General features: G+C 36.6%; 1 protein-coding gene across 1 annotated transcript in view; it reads right to left on the bottom strand.

Annotated features, from left to right (window-relative positions):
* Positions 1 to 50: 50 nt before the first annotated feature.
* SPDYA (speedy/RINGO cell cycle regulator family member A) overlaps positions 51 to 14,758 on the bottom strand; it is a 44,900-nt gene continuing 30,192 nt past the window's right edge. Inside the window, exons 7-8 of the mRNA XM_037812980.1 lie at positions 9,722 to 10,019; positions 51 to 142 (exon numbers count right to left, since the gene is read on the bottom strand). Of these exons, the coding sequence (XP_037668908.1) occupies positions 51 to 142; positions 9,722 to 10,019 (390 nt within the window). The remainder of the gene's footprint in view (positions 143 to 9,721; positions 10,020 to 14,758) is intronic.

The raw sequence follows: 14,758 nt of genomic DNA, 5'->3' as shown, positions 1-14,758 counted from the left end.
GTTAGTTTGACATTTTGTAGTTGATTCCAAGTTGGTTTAATTCAGCCATCTCATTCTTCACTTCCTGTAAACCACTCCATAGATTTGTCTTTCTTCATGAAATTAGTTTTCCTTTCTTTCTTTGATTGATGGTCATTGGCTACTGAAAATAAAATATGCATTTTAAGATAAATTTTATATATCTGTGTATTTTGAATACCTATTTTAATGGTTTGTTTGTATATTAAAAACAAAGAAGTCCGTGCTATGGTAGTAGGAAAACTGAGAAAAAGTGATATAATCACCTTAAAAATTGTTAAAAAAGATGGAAAAATTCTTGAAATCTCTTTTACTCCTCTCAGAATCTTTTTAACCAGCTTGAATAACATCTGAGTTGTTCTGTGTATTAAATAAATCAAATATTTGGGGAAGTCCACTTTATAAACAAGACTGCCTGGGGAATAGGGTTTCTTATTATTTGTAAGCAACAGTTATTGAGCATTTAGCAAGTGCCATACATTATTTTTAAGAACTTTATTTATGGTATCTCATTTGATATGTGCAATTCTTCTTTAAGGCTATCCACATTTACAGATAAGCAAACAGAGGCTTAGAGTTGTTGTTTAAGTACAAATGTTTTATAGGTTTTAAAGTAGTAGTGCCTGGGAGGAATAAGAAATACTGTGATTCCTGCATTTATCCTTTAGGCCAAAACTATTTAAAATAATCTATAGTCTAAATAACATTTTACATATTAATCAATATGTGAAAAATTTAACCTAAAATCTCTACTTTTATAGATTTTACAGTCTATGGTGGAGGTTGACCTTAAATAATTAAACAAATATAAAACTAAAAATAATTAAATAAATATGAAACTAAAAGCACTCCAAGTAAAGTGTACTATATATTGTTACAGTAAGAGTTGTGCTATACTCAAGTAATTATCTGAGCAAGTGACAACTGATCTGAAACCTGATGATAAGTAGGAGTTAAGTACAGCAGGGAAAATGAGTACAAAAAAGGCCAGTGGTGCTGATGTCTAATGAAAAAGGCTGATTGCAGAAATGAGACTTGAAAATAGATATGGGCCAGGCCATGCAGAATCTTGTAAGCCTGTTAAGGAGTTTGCCTATCCTAAGAAAAATGCGGTTCCCTGGAAGGATCAAATTACATAAGGAGTAACAGGCTTAAATTTGTCTTTTGAAAAAAAAATCACACTGGCTGCATTTGTAGAACTGATTCAATCATGAGCAGCATATTCTTCTGGTATCATATCTGAACAACGCAGTGATATATACAGTAATAATGCCTTCATAGTTTGTGTGCATTTCCAGATACATAGAAGCTCTGGAGTACATTTTTAAATTCCATTACGTAATACTTGGTTTTCTTCTGCCCTTCCATTTAACTGGTAGCAAAATTCTATTATTCACATTTCTGGTCAAGCAAGAGAGCGGCATAAGACACTCCAGAGTGCTGTTCCCCCAGAGAATCTTTGAACAACTAGCAAAAAATGGCAGGGCCATCTTCCTCAAAGCTCCATAAACCAGTTAAAGGGTTGGAGAAAATGAGAGAGGGACAAATCAAGAAAATACAGCTTTAAAAATGGTAAGAGAAGCTTGTAGCACCCTTTCTGGTGCCTCCCCCATTCCCACCCCAGCACTGTGTGGAGCTGGTCTGTGCTCCCACTGTGGGTCCTTGGCCCTATTCCAGAGGGAGCAAAGTATCCCTTATGTGCATACTGTGGTGCCTGTATGTTGGTGCCAATCTACTGAGTGGCAGCCTAAAAGACTGAGGCAGGAAATTCATCTCTGGCTCCCCCTCCCAAACCCTGTCTGGCAGGCAGAAGCAGTTTGCAGATAGCTAAAGCAGTGTAAGAAATATTAAGACAAACCAACCTGGGGCCAAAGGATTACCTTCTTTAAGACATACAATAGAGTACCTGTGGAGGGTGGGAGGGGGTTGTCTCCTCCATAGGAAGTAGAGGGGACATTTGAATTCCTGTAAATAAAGGAATTCCTAAGACCATGAGCAAGTAGAAGCCCAAGAAAAGACTCAGGCTCAGAAAAGGCAGAGACAGCCTGCACTTCACTTTTGTGTTGACCACATCTTGATAGGAGGGCTAGACTCTGAAGGAGAGCCTGAATCAATGCAGAGCCAATTTGCAAACTCAGTGAAAGGTGCTTCTTGCTTTGGTTTGTTTGTTTTGATTACCTCCTGGCACTAAAGAAAATATCTATCATATCGCTAGCTGGATACAAACTTAAGGACAGATGGCTCAGGGACTAAATCCCGGACTTAACACTTTAAAGGATTAAAATGTATAGTGTGCAACAAAAAATTACAAGGCAACAAAGAAACAAGAAATGATGGCCCATCCAAGAGAACAAGATAAAAATCCAGAAACTGTCAATGAAGAGGACCAGACCTTGGACTTACTGGACAAAAGGAAAAAAAAAAATGCTCCTTAATAAGCTCAAGGAGATAAATGAAAACACAGAGAAATAACTAAAGGATATCAGGAAAATGATTAATTAACAATATGGAAATCTCTTTGAGATTCACAATAGGAACCAAACAGAAATACTGGAATTTAAGACCAGACTAATTGAAATGAAAAATTCCCTAGAGGGTTTCAACAACAGAATGAAAAAAAAAAAAAAAAAAAATCAGTGAACTCAAAGACAAGACAATTGAAATGATTCAGGCAGAGGAGCAGAAAGAAAAAAGAATAAAAAAGAGTGAACATATTTAGAAAGCGTCTACACACTCTAAAAAAAAAAGTATTTGCAAACACTATTGTAATAATGGACTATATAGCTAATATTACAATTATAAAAATGTTCTTTCATGAATTGTAACAAATGTTCCACACTAATGCAGATGTTAATAACAGAGTGGTATATGGGAACTGTGTATTTTATGCATTATTTTTCTGTAAACCTATAACTTCTCTAATTAAAAAAAAAATTGCATGAGGGTGTAAAAAAAAGAGTGAACCGAGCCTAAGACCTGTGGGACACCTTCAAGCATACCAATATACATATATAGGAGTCCCAGAAGAAGGAGAAAAAGAGGCAGAAGGAATATTCAAAGAAATAAAGGCAGAAAACTTCTCAAATTCAATGAAACACATGGATGTGCACATTCAAGAACCCAAAGAATCCCAAAAAGGATTTACTTGAATGGAACTATGCCCTGACACATAGTAATCAAACTGTCCAATACCATGGACAAGGAAAGAGTTCTAAAAGTTGTAAGAGAAAAGCAATGAGTTATGTACAAATGAATCCCAATAAGATTAAGCACCAATTTCTCATCTGAAACCATGGAGGCAAGAAGGCAGTGGCATGAAATATTTAAAGTGCTGAAAGAAACCAATCGGCAACCAAGAAGTTTATATCCAGTAAGACATACTTTCAAAAATGAGGAAAAGATGAAGAAAATATTCTCAGATAAACAAAACCTGACGGAGTTCACTATGACTAGATCTGCCCTACAAGCAAGGCTAAAGGAATTCTTCCAGACTGTAAGGAAGAGAGAGTAGACAGTGGTTCCAAGTGGCATAAAGAAATAAAGACCTCTGATAAAGGTAACCATATGGGTAATTACAAATGCCAGTACTATTGTATGGGGATTTTTAGTATGTAACTCTACTTCTTACTTCTTACAGGTGATAAAATGAAAGTGCATAAAAAGTAATGATAAATCTAGGATTTGGGGCATACAATGTACAAAGATATAATCTGTAAAAAGTATTTAAAAAAGGTGGCGAGATTGAGGGTTATAAGAACAGTGTATATGTATGCTATTGAAGTTAAATGGTAACAAGTTAAATATGATTGTTATAGATTTAGGAGGTTAAATTTAACCCATGGTAACAACAAAGAAAATATATGAAAAATATATTCAGAAAGAAATGAGAAGGGGCTCACAATGGTACAATACAAAAAAAAAGCAAATAAATATGAAAGAAGGCATTAACAGAAGAATTGAAGGTCAAAAAAGGTATAAGACTTAAAAAGACAAAATATGGAGGTGAGAAGGCAGTGGCATGACATATTTAAAACTCTGAGAGAGAAAAATTTCCAACCAAGAATACTTTATCCAGCAAAACTCTCCTTCAAATTTGAGAGAGAGCTTAAATTTTTCACAGACAAACAGATGCTGAGAGATTTTGCTAATAAAAGACCTTCCCTACTTCAGATACTAAAGGGAGCCCTACCGACAGAGAAAAAAGCTTAGGGACTTCACCACCAGTAGATCAGTCCTATAAGAAATACTAAAGGGAGTTGAGCAGGCTGAAAGGAAGGGACACTAAACAATTGACTGAAACTACGTGAAGAAATAAAGGGTACCACTAAAGATCACATGGTAAATATAAATACCAATACTACTGTATTTTTGATTTGTAACTCCACTATTTACTTCCTACAGTATCTAAAATACATAAACTGTAATGACAAATCAGTGGTTTTGGACTCAATGTAAAATATGTAATTTTTGACAAGAACTACATAAAATTGGGGGAATGAGGGAGTACAGGAACATAGTTTATGTGTCATATTGAAGTTAAGTTGGTATCAAAGAAAAACAAGATTGTTATAGATTTAAGATGTTAAATTTAAGTCCCACGGTAAACACAAAGAAAGTATCAGAGAATATGACCATAGAGATAAAAAGTAGAGTAGGGGTTCCGAGAAGTGGGGGAAGGGGCAATGGGGAGTTAAGAAATGAGTGTAGGGTTTCTGTTTGGGGTGAAGGAAAACTTCTAGAAAGGGATGGTGGGAAGGTGATAGCATTGCAACATTCTAAATGTGATTAATCCCACTAATGGAATGCTAGGGTGGGGGTGGAATAGGAAGATTTAGGCTGTATATATGTTTCCACAATTGAAAGAAAAAAAAAAGTCTAAATAGATGACAATTAAATGCCAAGTATGATCCTGGATGGGATCTGAGGATGGAGGAGAGGAAGCTCAAAGGGACACAGATGGGACATAAGGAAAAAAAAAAAAAGGAAATATAGAATGTAAGCTTTGTATCAATGTTGAATTTCTTGAACTTCTTAGCTGCATTTAATGGGACTGCTTAAAAGAATGTTCTTGTTCATGGGAAATGTATATGTGAATTATATTGTTTTTTCAAGGATGTGTGCAGCTTGCTCTCATATGTTCAGAAGACAGAGCAATAGATGATGGATGATAGGGAGGGAGAGAGGGAGGAAGGGAGGTAGGGAAAAAAAGAAATGGTGGTGTGACAGGATTGTAAAGGTGGTGGATCGGGGTATCAGGGGAGGAGGGTCGGGGTATGCTGGAGTTCTATGTATGGGGTTTGTACTGTTTTTGCAACTGTTCCTGTAAGTTTGAATTTATCTCAAAATAAAATTTCTTTTAAAAAAATAAATAAGAAAAAAAAAAAAAAAGACAAAATAGCAAATTGGCAGAAGAAAGTCCTGCATTATCAGTAGTTACTTTAAATGTAATGGATTAAATATCCAGTCAAAAGGCAGAGATTGGCAGAATGAATTAAAAAAAAATGACCCAGCTATATGCTGTTTACAAGAGACTCATATTAAATTCAAAGACATAAGGAGGTTGAAAGTGAAAAGATGGAAAAAATATCCCATGCAAATAGTAACAAAAGAGAGCTGGGGTAACAATACTATCAGATGAAATAGACTTTAAGTCAAAAACTGTTAATGAGAGAAAAAAAGGGTCATTATATACTGAAAACCATGTCAATTCAACAATAAGACACAACAATTATAAATAAATACATACTTAACAGCACAGCTCCAAAATATATGAAGCAAACAGTGACAAATTTGAAGAGAGAAATAGACAGTTCTACACTAATAGTAGGAGTCCTCAATTCACCACTTTCAATAATGGATAGCACATCTAGACAGAAGATCAATAAGGAAATAAAAGACTCAAACAATACTGTAAACCAACTAGACCTAACATACATATATAGAACACTTCACCCAACAGTAGCAGAATATGATTCTTCTCTAGTGCATATGGATCATTCTCCAGGATAGATGTCTCAATAAATTAAAAAATATTGAAATCACACAATGTATCTTCACAGACCACAATGGAATGAAGCTTAGAAATCAGTAACAGAGGGAAAAATGGAAATTCACAAATATGTGGAAATTCAAGAACATACTCTTAAACAACCAATGGGTCAAAGAAGAAATCAAACGGGAAATTAGGATATATCTTGAGGAGAATGAAAATCACAACATACCAAAACTTATGGGATGCAGCAAAGGCAGTGCTCAGAGGGAAATTTACAGCTTTAAATGCCTACATTAAAAAAGGAAAAAGATCTCAAATCAGAGACAACAAATTAGATAACCTAGATGAAATGGACAAATTCACAGAAATATACAAATAACCTACACAGACTCAAGAAGAAAAAGAAAATCTCAATAGAGCAATAAAAGTAAAGAGATTGAATTAGTAATCAAAATCCTCCCAACACTGGAATTAACACCAATTTTGCTAAAACTCCTCCAAAAAATTGAAGAGGAGGGAACACTTTCTAACTCATTCCATGAGGCCAATATCACCCTAATACCAAAAGCCAGATAAAGATACCACAAGAAAAGAAAATTACATATCAATATCTCTTACGAATACAGATACAAACCTCCTCAACAAAATACTAGCAAATCAAATCCAACAGCAAATTAAATGAATTATACACCATGATTAAGCAGGATTTATCCCATGAATGCAAGGGTGTTTCAGCAAAAGAAAATCAATTAATGTAATACAACACATTAACAGAACAAAAACAACAAAAAAAATCACATGATCATCTCAATTGATGCAAAAAAGGTATCTGACAAAATCCTGCACCACTTTTAGATAAAAACACTTAGTAAACTAGAAAACAGAAGGAAACTTCCCAGCATGATAAAGGGCATATATGAAAAACCCACAGCTAATGTCATACTCAATGGCCAAACACTGAAAGCTTTCCCTCTATAGCAGGAAGTTCTAGCCAGGGTAATTAGGTAAGAGAAAGAATAAAAGGCAACTAAATTAGAAAGGAAAAAGTGAAACATTCCCTATGTGCAGATGACATGATTCTATAGAAAATCTGGAAAAATCCTTAATAAGGCTACTAGAGCTAAAAAACAAATTCAGCAATGTGGCAGGTACAAGATAAACATGAAAAAATCAGTAGCGTTTTTATACACTAATGAACAACCTGAAGAGGAAATCAAGGAAAAAAATTCCATTTTGTGCCAGCACTAGCAAAAGGACAGACATATAGACCATATAGACATACAGACCAATGGAATGAAAATGAAAAATCAGAAATAAACCCTTAGACCTATGGTTGATTTTCTTTTGACAAGAGTGCCAAATCCACTCAATGGGGAAAAATAGTCTCTTCAACAAATGGTGCTGGGAAAGCTAAATATTGATATGTAAAATAATGAAGGTGGACTTCTACCTCTCACATCATATTAAAAAAAATCAACTCAAAATGGATGAAAGACCTAAATGTAAGATTCAAAACTATAAAAATCCTAGAAGAAAACATAGGGAAGCATCTTCAGAACATTGTATTAGGCTCTGGTTTCTTAGAAGTTACAGCCAAAACAAAAGCAATGAAAGAAAAAATAGATAAATGTTACTTCATCAAAATTAAAAACTTGTGCATCAAAGGACTTTATCATGAAAATAAAATGAGAATTTATAGAATGAGAGAAAATATCTGGAAACTAAATATCTGATAATGGTTTAATATCCAGCATATATAAAGAAATCCTTCAACTCAACAACAAGAACAAACAACCCAATTAAAAATTGGGTAAAACATTTGAATTGACAGATCTCCAAAGAAGATATACAAATGGCCAAAAAGCACAAGAAAAGAGCTCAACATCATCAGCCATCAGGGAAAAGCAAATCAAAACCACAATGAGACACCATCTCCCACCCACTAGAATGGCTACTATCAAAAAACATGGAAAATTACCAGTGTTAGAGAAAATGTGGAGAAATAGGAATACTCATTCATAGTTGGTGGGAATGTAAAATGGTGCAGCTTTTGTGGAAGACAGTTTGGCAGTTCCTCAGAAAGTTAAGTATAGAATTACCACATGACCTGGCAATCCCACTTCTAGGTATAAGCCTAAGAGAACTGAAAGCAGGGGCTTGAACAGATATTTGCACACTGATGTTCCTAATGGCATTATTCACAATTGCCAAAAGATGAAAGCAACCCAAGTGTCCATCACCCGATGAATGGGTAGACAAAATGTAGTACATACACACAACAGAATATTATTCAGCTGTGAAAATGAATGAATTTCTGATACATGTGACAACATGGATAAACCTTGAAAACATCACGTTGAGTAAAATCAGGTCGACACAAAAGGAACCATATTGTATCTCAGTGATATGAAATAATTAGAATAAGCAACCTCGTAGAGTGAGAGGCTAGGGGATGTGGTGAGAGTATGGAATAGGGAGTGAAGGCTTAAGATGTACTTAGTTTCTATTTGGGACAATGGAAAAATTTTGGTAATGGATGGTGGTACTGGTAGCAAAACATTGTGAATGTAATTAATAGCACTGAATTACATATTTGAATTTCCCTAAAAGGTGGAATTTTAGGTTATATAGTATATGTGACTAGAATAAAATTTTAAAAGAAATCCTTGGAACTGCACAACACAGTGAACCCTAAGTTAAACCATGGACCATGGTTAATAGGACAATTTAAAAAATGTGTTTTCATCAATTGTAACAAATGTCCCACACCAATGCAATGTGTTACTAATAGAGTGGTATATGGGAGCTCCGTATTTCATTCATGATTTTTCTGTAAACCCACATCTTCTGTAACAAAAGTAAATAAATAGGTGAAATTCTGAAATAATGTGGGTCTGTTAATTTCTCACGATAGAGCTAGAAAAGACCATAAAAAATCTGTCAGTCCTATCTTCAGATGGGTAAAGATCTGGAAGAAAGGCTTAGTAAGAAGTAAAACAATCACTGCCAGTGGATATTATTCTAATACTGTTTCAAATCTAGACAAGATATGTTAGAAATACTATATCTTTATAAAAATAATTTGAATGAAAATTATAGTGTGGTTGAGTAAAAGTATTCCAATTCATAAGGTTATTTTAAATTAATTTATCATTGTACAAAGGTACTTAAATCCCAACAAAAATGAAATTCGCAATAAATTATGGTACATATATCACACCACGATTAAAAATCAAGTTTTCAAAGACAATTTAATTAAATGGGGAAGTGCTTTATGATAAGTGAAAAAAGCCTAGATATAATATACTTTTAATTTTAAGAAAATAGAAATAAAAAGTAATGCACAATAGTTAACCATTGATAACGCTGGATGGTGAAATTACAAGTAAATTTATTTTCTTCTTGCAACCTTTTTTGAATAAAATAAACATTTCAGACTCTTAAAATACTTAATATGTAAAAATACTTGAGGCTCATGGTATATTAGGTTTCAATTTAACATGACACATTAAAAATCTTTTAATTTAGTCTACTACAAAACAGATAAGGATACAAGACAAAAAGTGTTAATTTAAAGGGAGAAAACTTTCACTATAAATTTAACTCATATTGTTCTAATACATAAATTATTATGTATTTCTGTCTATAAGGACAGACAAGTGCTCAATAAATAACATGCATAAATCTAATTAAGGCATCACTAAATCATACCTTGAGAATAGCTATAAGCTTGAGAAGGATCAACTAATTTGTCCACTGAGAATGAGTTGTGTGTTTCTTGAAAATGTTTTTCCGTCATCTCCACTGTATCACTGGATGAAGATGAGGATGAAGACAATCCCAGTCTAACGTATCTTCCTTTTTTACCACAGAGTGAACAATCTACTGGTGTGGCACTAGGTCCCCGGGGCAGTGGAACCTCATCTCTGCTGTAGTTCCTAACAGCTCCACTGTGATACACAGAGCGTTCTCGTTGCCATATGTAATGGGTTGGTGCAATGGCCATAACCTATAATAGCAAACTTCCTTTTAGAATTTTAGTAAGATCAAGTACAAAAATTATAACTCAAGACAAATAGTTCTAAAACTGAGGTAAAATATAAGTTACCAACATTTTTTAAAAGCAGTGTCTCCAGATAAGGCAGTATTACCTATAAAGTGATGTGTTGGATCCTTAAGACAATAATTAACACGATATTTAAATCATTTCAAATAGAAAATGGGACTGAAGGAAACTTTCAGGTTGTCAGGGTATTTATTTTTCAGTTCTGAATATTCTAAGTGGGAAAAACCAGTGATACAATTTACTGAAAACAATATGTAATTCTAACTTTGGAATATGTGGGTTTTAAAAATATATATTTTAAATTGAGGTTTCCAACTATGTATGTTAGGTTAATCTTTTTTTTTTTTTAATCTTCATTTTATTGAGAGATATTCATATACCACACAGTCATACAAAACAAATCGTACTTTCGATTGTTCACAGTACCATTACATAGTTGTACATTGATCACCTAAATCAATCCCTGACACCTTCATTAGCACACACACAAAAATAACAAGAATAATCATTAGAGTGAAAAAGAGCAATTGAAGTAAAAAAGAACACTGGGTACCTTTGTCTGTTTGTTTCCTTCCCCTATTTTTCTACTCATCCATCCATAAACCAGACAAAGTGGAGTGTGGTCCTTATGGCTTTCCCAATCCCATTGTCACCCCTCATAAGCTACATTTTTATACAATTGTCTTCGAGATTCATGGGTTCTGGGTTGTAGTTTGATAGTTTCAGGTATCCACCACCAGCTACCCCAATTCTTTAGAACCTAAAAAGGGTTGTCTAAAGTGTGCGTAAGAGTGCCCACCAGAGTGACCTCTCGGCTCCTTTTGGAATCTCTCTCCTACTGAAGCTTATTTCATTTCCTTTCACATCCCCCTTTTGGTCAAGAAGATGTTCTCCGTCCCACGATGCCAGGTCTACATTCCTCCCCGGGAGTCATATTCCACGTTGCCAGGGAGATTCACTCCCCTGGGTGTCTGATCCCACGTAGGGGGGGAGGGCAGTGATTTCACCTTTCAAGTTGGCTTAGCCAGAGAGAGAGGGCCACATCTGAGCAACAAAGAGGCATTCGGGAGGAGGCTCTTAGGCACAACCATAGGGAGGCCTAGCCTCTCCTTTGCAGCAACCGTCTTCCCAAGGGTAAAGCCTATGGTAGAGGGCTCAACCCATCAAACCACCAGTCCCCTATGTCTGTGGTCATGTTGGCAACCATTGAGGTGGGGTAGGCCAATACCCCTGCATTCTCCACACGCTCCTCAAGGGGGCACTACATATTTTTTTCCTTGTTTTTCTTTTTTTTTTTTTAACTTTCCCTTCTTGGGTTATCCATATCGTCTGGTTTTTTCATATGCTTTATAATTTTCTGTTGTTTTTGGCCTCTTGGCATTTGCTGAACTTGATAAGGTTCTTTTAGGATTTGTAGACCAATTGAAGTCCTTATCTCTAATTTATCAGATCTACAGCTTCGTGGAGTACACTTTCTCTAACTAACCAGCAGGTGGCGTCCATGAGCCACCTGTTCTCCACAAGCCAGTTCTCCCCTGCTTAGCCTTCTTGGTGAGTGGGGAAGTGAGTCTTGTGGGGTCCAATTGATGTACCAAGCTTGCATGTGTAGTTGGTGTTGCCTGCCCTGTATATGGGGCGTGTTTCTGGGCAGTCACGGAGGGGGGTGGCTCTAACAATCAAATCTCCCTGGTGATCCTGGAGTTTTAAAGCTGCTGCAATAGTCTAATCCTTCAGTTCAGTCCTGCCACAGTTTGTCTCTGCCACTGACCCACAAGTCCTTGGTATTGGCGTATGGCTCCTGAGACTTGCAAGTGGGCCCCTCTTCCAGGCTGTGCACCCCGGGTCCTCTGTTGAGGGATGACTGTGCTATGTCACAGGTGAGTGCCATCCCCCCAGGGCAGTTCTGGGCTGCTGGGCTGTGTAGGGAGGCTCCCAGTCTGCTGAAATGATGACTGAATGGGGCTTTGTTAATTCACACTGCTCCACCTTCCCAACTCTGGGACAATCAGCTGAGGTTGCAGGGAAGGCTAATGTCCACTCCCAGTTTTGTGGTGTGTGCCTGTTATTTGAAGCGCTTCCGTCACACTGGGTTGTATGGGGCAGCTCTGGGCTATGGGGCTGGCGATGGGCAGGAGTGTTTCCTGTCCACCAGGATGATGGCTGTGAGCGGACACCCCCCTTTTCTTGGGAAGTTGTGGTGTTTAGCGAATTTTCTCAGCCACTGGATTATTGCCTTTTGTCTCAGAGCTCTCTTAGTTCTGCTCTTGTCTTGACCTGCCCAAATTGCAAGTCTTTGAAGCTTTCTGTATTGGGCTTCTTAGAGTAATTGTTTTAGAAAAAGAAAAAAGGATTAAAAAAAATGGCCCTCCTCAGAGATCTAATGGGCTATTGAAATGCTAAGAGACAAAGCAATTAGGGCCATTAAGGAAAGGTCCACAGGGCAGAGAGATCAGCTTCTCTTCGGGATTTGCATATGCGCCTCAGGGCCTGAGCTCTGCCCTTCCCCTTTCTATGTTCACCAGAACTCAAAAAATTCTCCGCTTTTATTTTGGAGTTTTTCGTGTTGTTTTTTTCTATGCCTGTCTCCTCTCTGCTGGGCTGGCTGCTCTCAGATTCTCTGGTGTCTGGTCTCAGTCTATGGTTGGAGTTTGGATCAGTAGAATGAGTTTCTGATAAGGGCTGCCACTGCAGTTCTCCCTTCTCCTTCCCGGAGCTGACAGCCCCTCCTCCCACGGGACTGAGCCTGGCAGGGAGGGGCACAGGTCCCCTGGCCACAAAAACTTACAGAGTTCGCTGATCTCAGCAGTTCGACGTTTTCATGAGTGTTGTATGAAGTATGCCCAAAGTCAGATTGCTCTGTGGTGTCCAGTCCACGCAGTTCCTGGCTTTCTACCTACTTTCTTGGAGGAGTAACTAAAACATACAGCTCACCAGTCCGCCATCTTGCCCCGCCTCCTCTAGGTTAATCTTAAAACATTCGCAAGTATAGAAAAGGATATGGTGAATAAGAACACCATATGGTGAATAAAAATCTTTCTGTTGCTCAGTTTCCTCATTTGTAATATGGGAATGATAATAATAATGTCTATCTTGAGGGTTGTTGTGAGGATTAGATGATGTACCATTTGTAAAGCACTTCAAGTCCTCACTATATATCAGACATTTTTCTATAAGGTTTGTTAAATTAAAAAATGGCTTCAGAGTCAGGAAAGACTTAGTTTCTTATCCTGGCTCTGCCACTTGCTAGCTTATTTGACACTGGGCAAGTTACTTGACCTTTTTGGAGGCTTAATTTCTTCATATCTAAAATGCAGATACGATCAACTTCATAGGATTGTTCTGAGGATTAGCTGAGGTGTGGGTAAAGTCCTTATCACACAGCAAGTAGCTGGCAAATGATAGCCATTTAAGAAGTAACCAATTTAGTCAAGCTAGGGAAGTGTACTTACACATTGACCTCATGACTCAAGTCTGTAAGTTTTAAGTATTATGGGCAAAAATGTTTAGTTGCAATTATCAAATACCCAAAATCTATGAGGATTGTAGAATTTTTAGAGCAAGACAGAGCCTTATCAATTGCCCAGACTACTGATTTTCAAACTATTTTGAGGAGACAGTTTTACAGAGCTATATTAAGGGCCCCAGGAAGGCAGCAGCTCAATTTTTTTCTATTTTATAATTACCTGTTTTATAAGGGACTGTGTATAAATTTTTTTGAAAGAAGACTTTTGATGCTAAAACCAAAAATAAAAACCTTAAAAACTCTAGATTTAAACCAATCCCTTCTGAGGGGGTTATATTTTGTATTCCATCATAAGGGATTCCAATTTCTCCAAAACCTTCACCCATTTTTAAACTGGGTTATTTAACTCTTTATTATTGAGTTCTAAAAGTTCTTTATATATTCTAGATACAAGTCCCTTATTAGATACATAATTTGCAAAAATGGTCTTCCACTTTGTGGTTTGTCTTTTCACTTTCTTGATGGTGTCTTTTGGAGGACAAAAGTTTTAATTTTGATGAAGTCCAATTCATCTATATATTCTTTTGTTACTTATGCTTTTGGTGTTATATCTAAAAAACTTAATCCAAGGTTACAAAGATTTACATGTATGTTTTCTTCTAAGAGTTTCATAGTTTTAGGTCTTACATTTTAGATCTTCGATCTGTTCTGAGTTAATTTTTATATATGGTATGAGATAGAGGTCCAACTTCATGCCTTTGCATATGAATATCTAGTTGTCCCAGCACCATTTGCTGAAAAGACTGCTCTTTCCCTTTGGAATTGTCTTAGGACCCTTGTCAAAAACTAATAGAACATAATATGGGGGTTTATTTCTGGACTCTTCAATTCTACTCAGTTGAGGGAGATATTATATATAAGGTAGTAATGAAAGGTCTCTTGGAGGTGACATTTAACCAGAGCCCTAGAAAAAGTGATGAAGTGAAGCAAACTGCTATCTGGGGGAAGAGCATTCCTCTGGCAATGGAAATGGTAAGTGCAAAGACCCTGAGGTGGGAGTCTGCTTGGTGTGTTTGAGGAAGAGCAAGCAGTGGAGTCAAAGAGATAAGGGGGGGAGAGTTGGCAGACCATGCAGAGCCGTGATGGGGACTTCTTTTACCCTGTGTGAGATGAGAAGCCACTGCAGGCTTAGGGTAGAGAAGTCATGATTTGACTGTCT

The sequence above is a fragment of the Choloepus didactylus genome, chromosome 20 (assembly GCF_015220235.1).
Source record: "Choloepus didactylus isolate mChoDid1 chromosome 20, mChoDid1.pri, whole genome shotgun sequence".
NCBI classification, from domain to species: Eukaryota; Metazoa; Chordata; class Mammalia; order Pilosa; family Megalonychidae; genus Choloepus; species Choloepus didactylus.
Note: the sequence above shows the minus strand (reverse complement) of the source record. Positions and strands in the feature narration are given on the sequence as shown.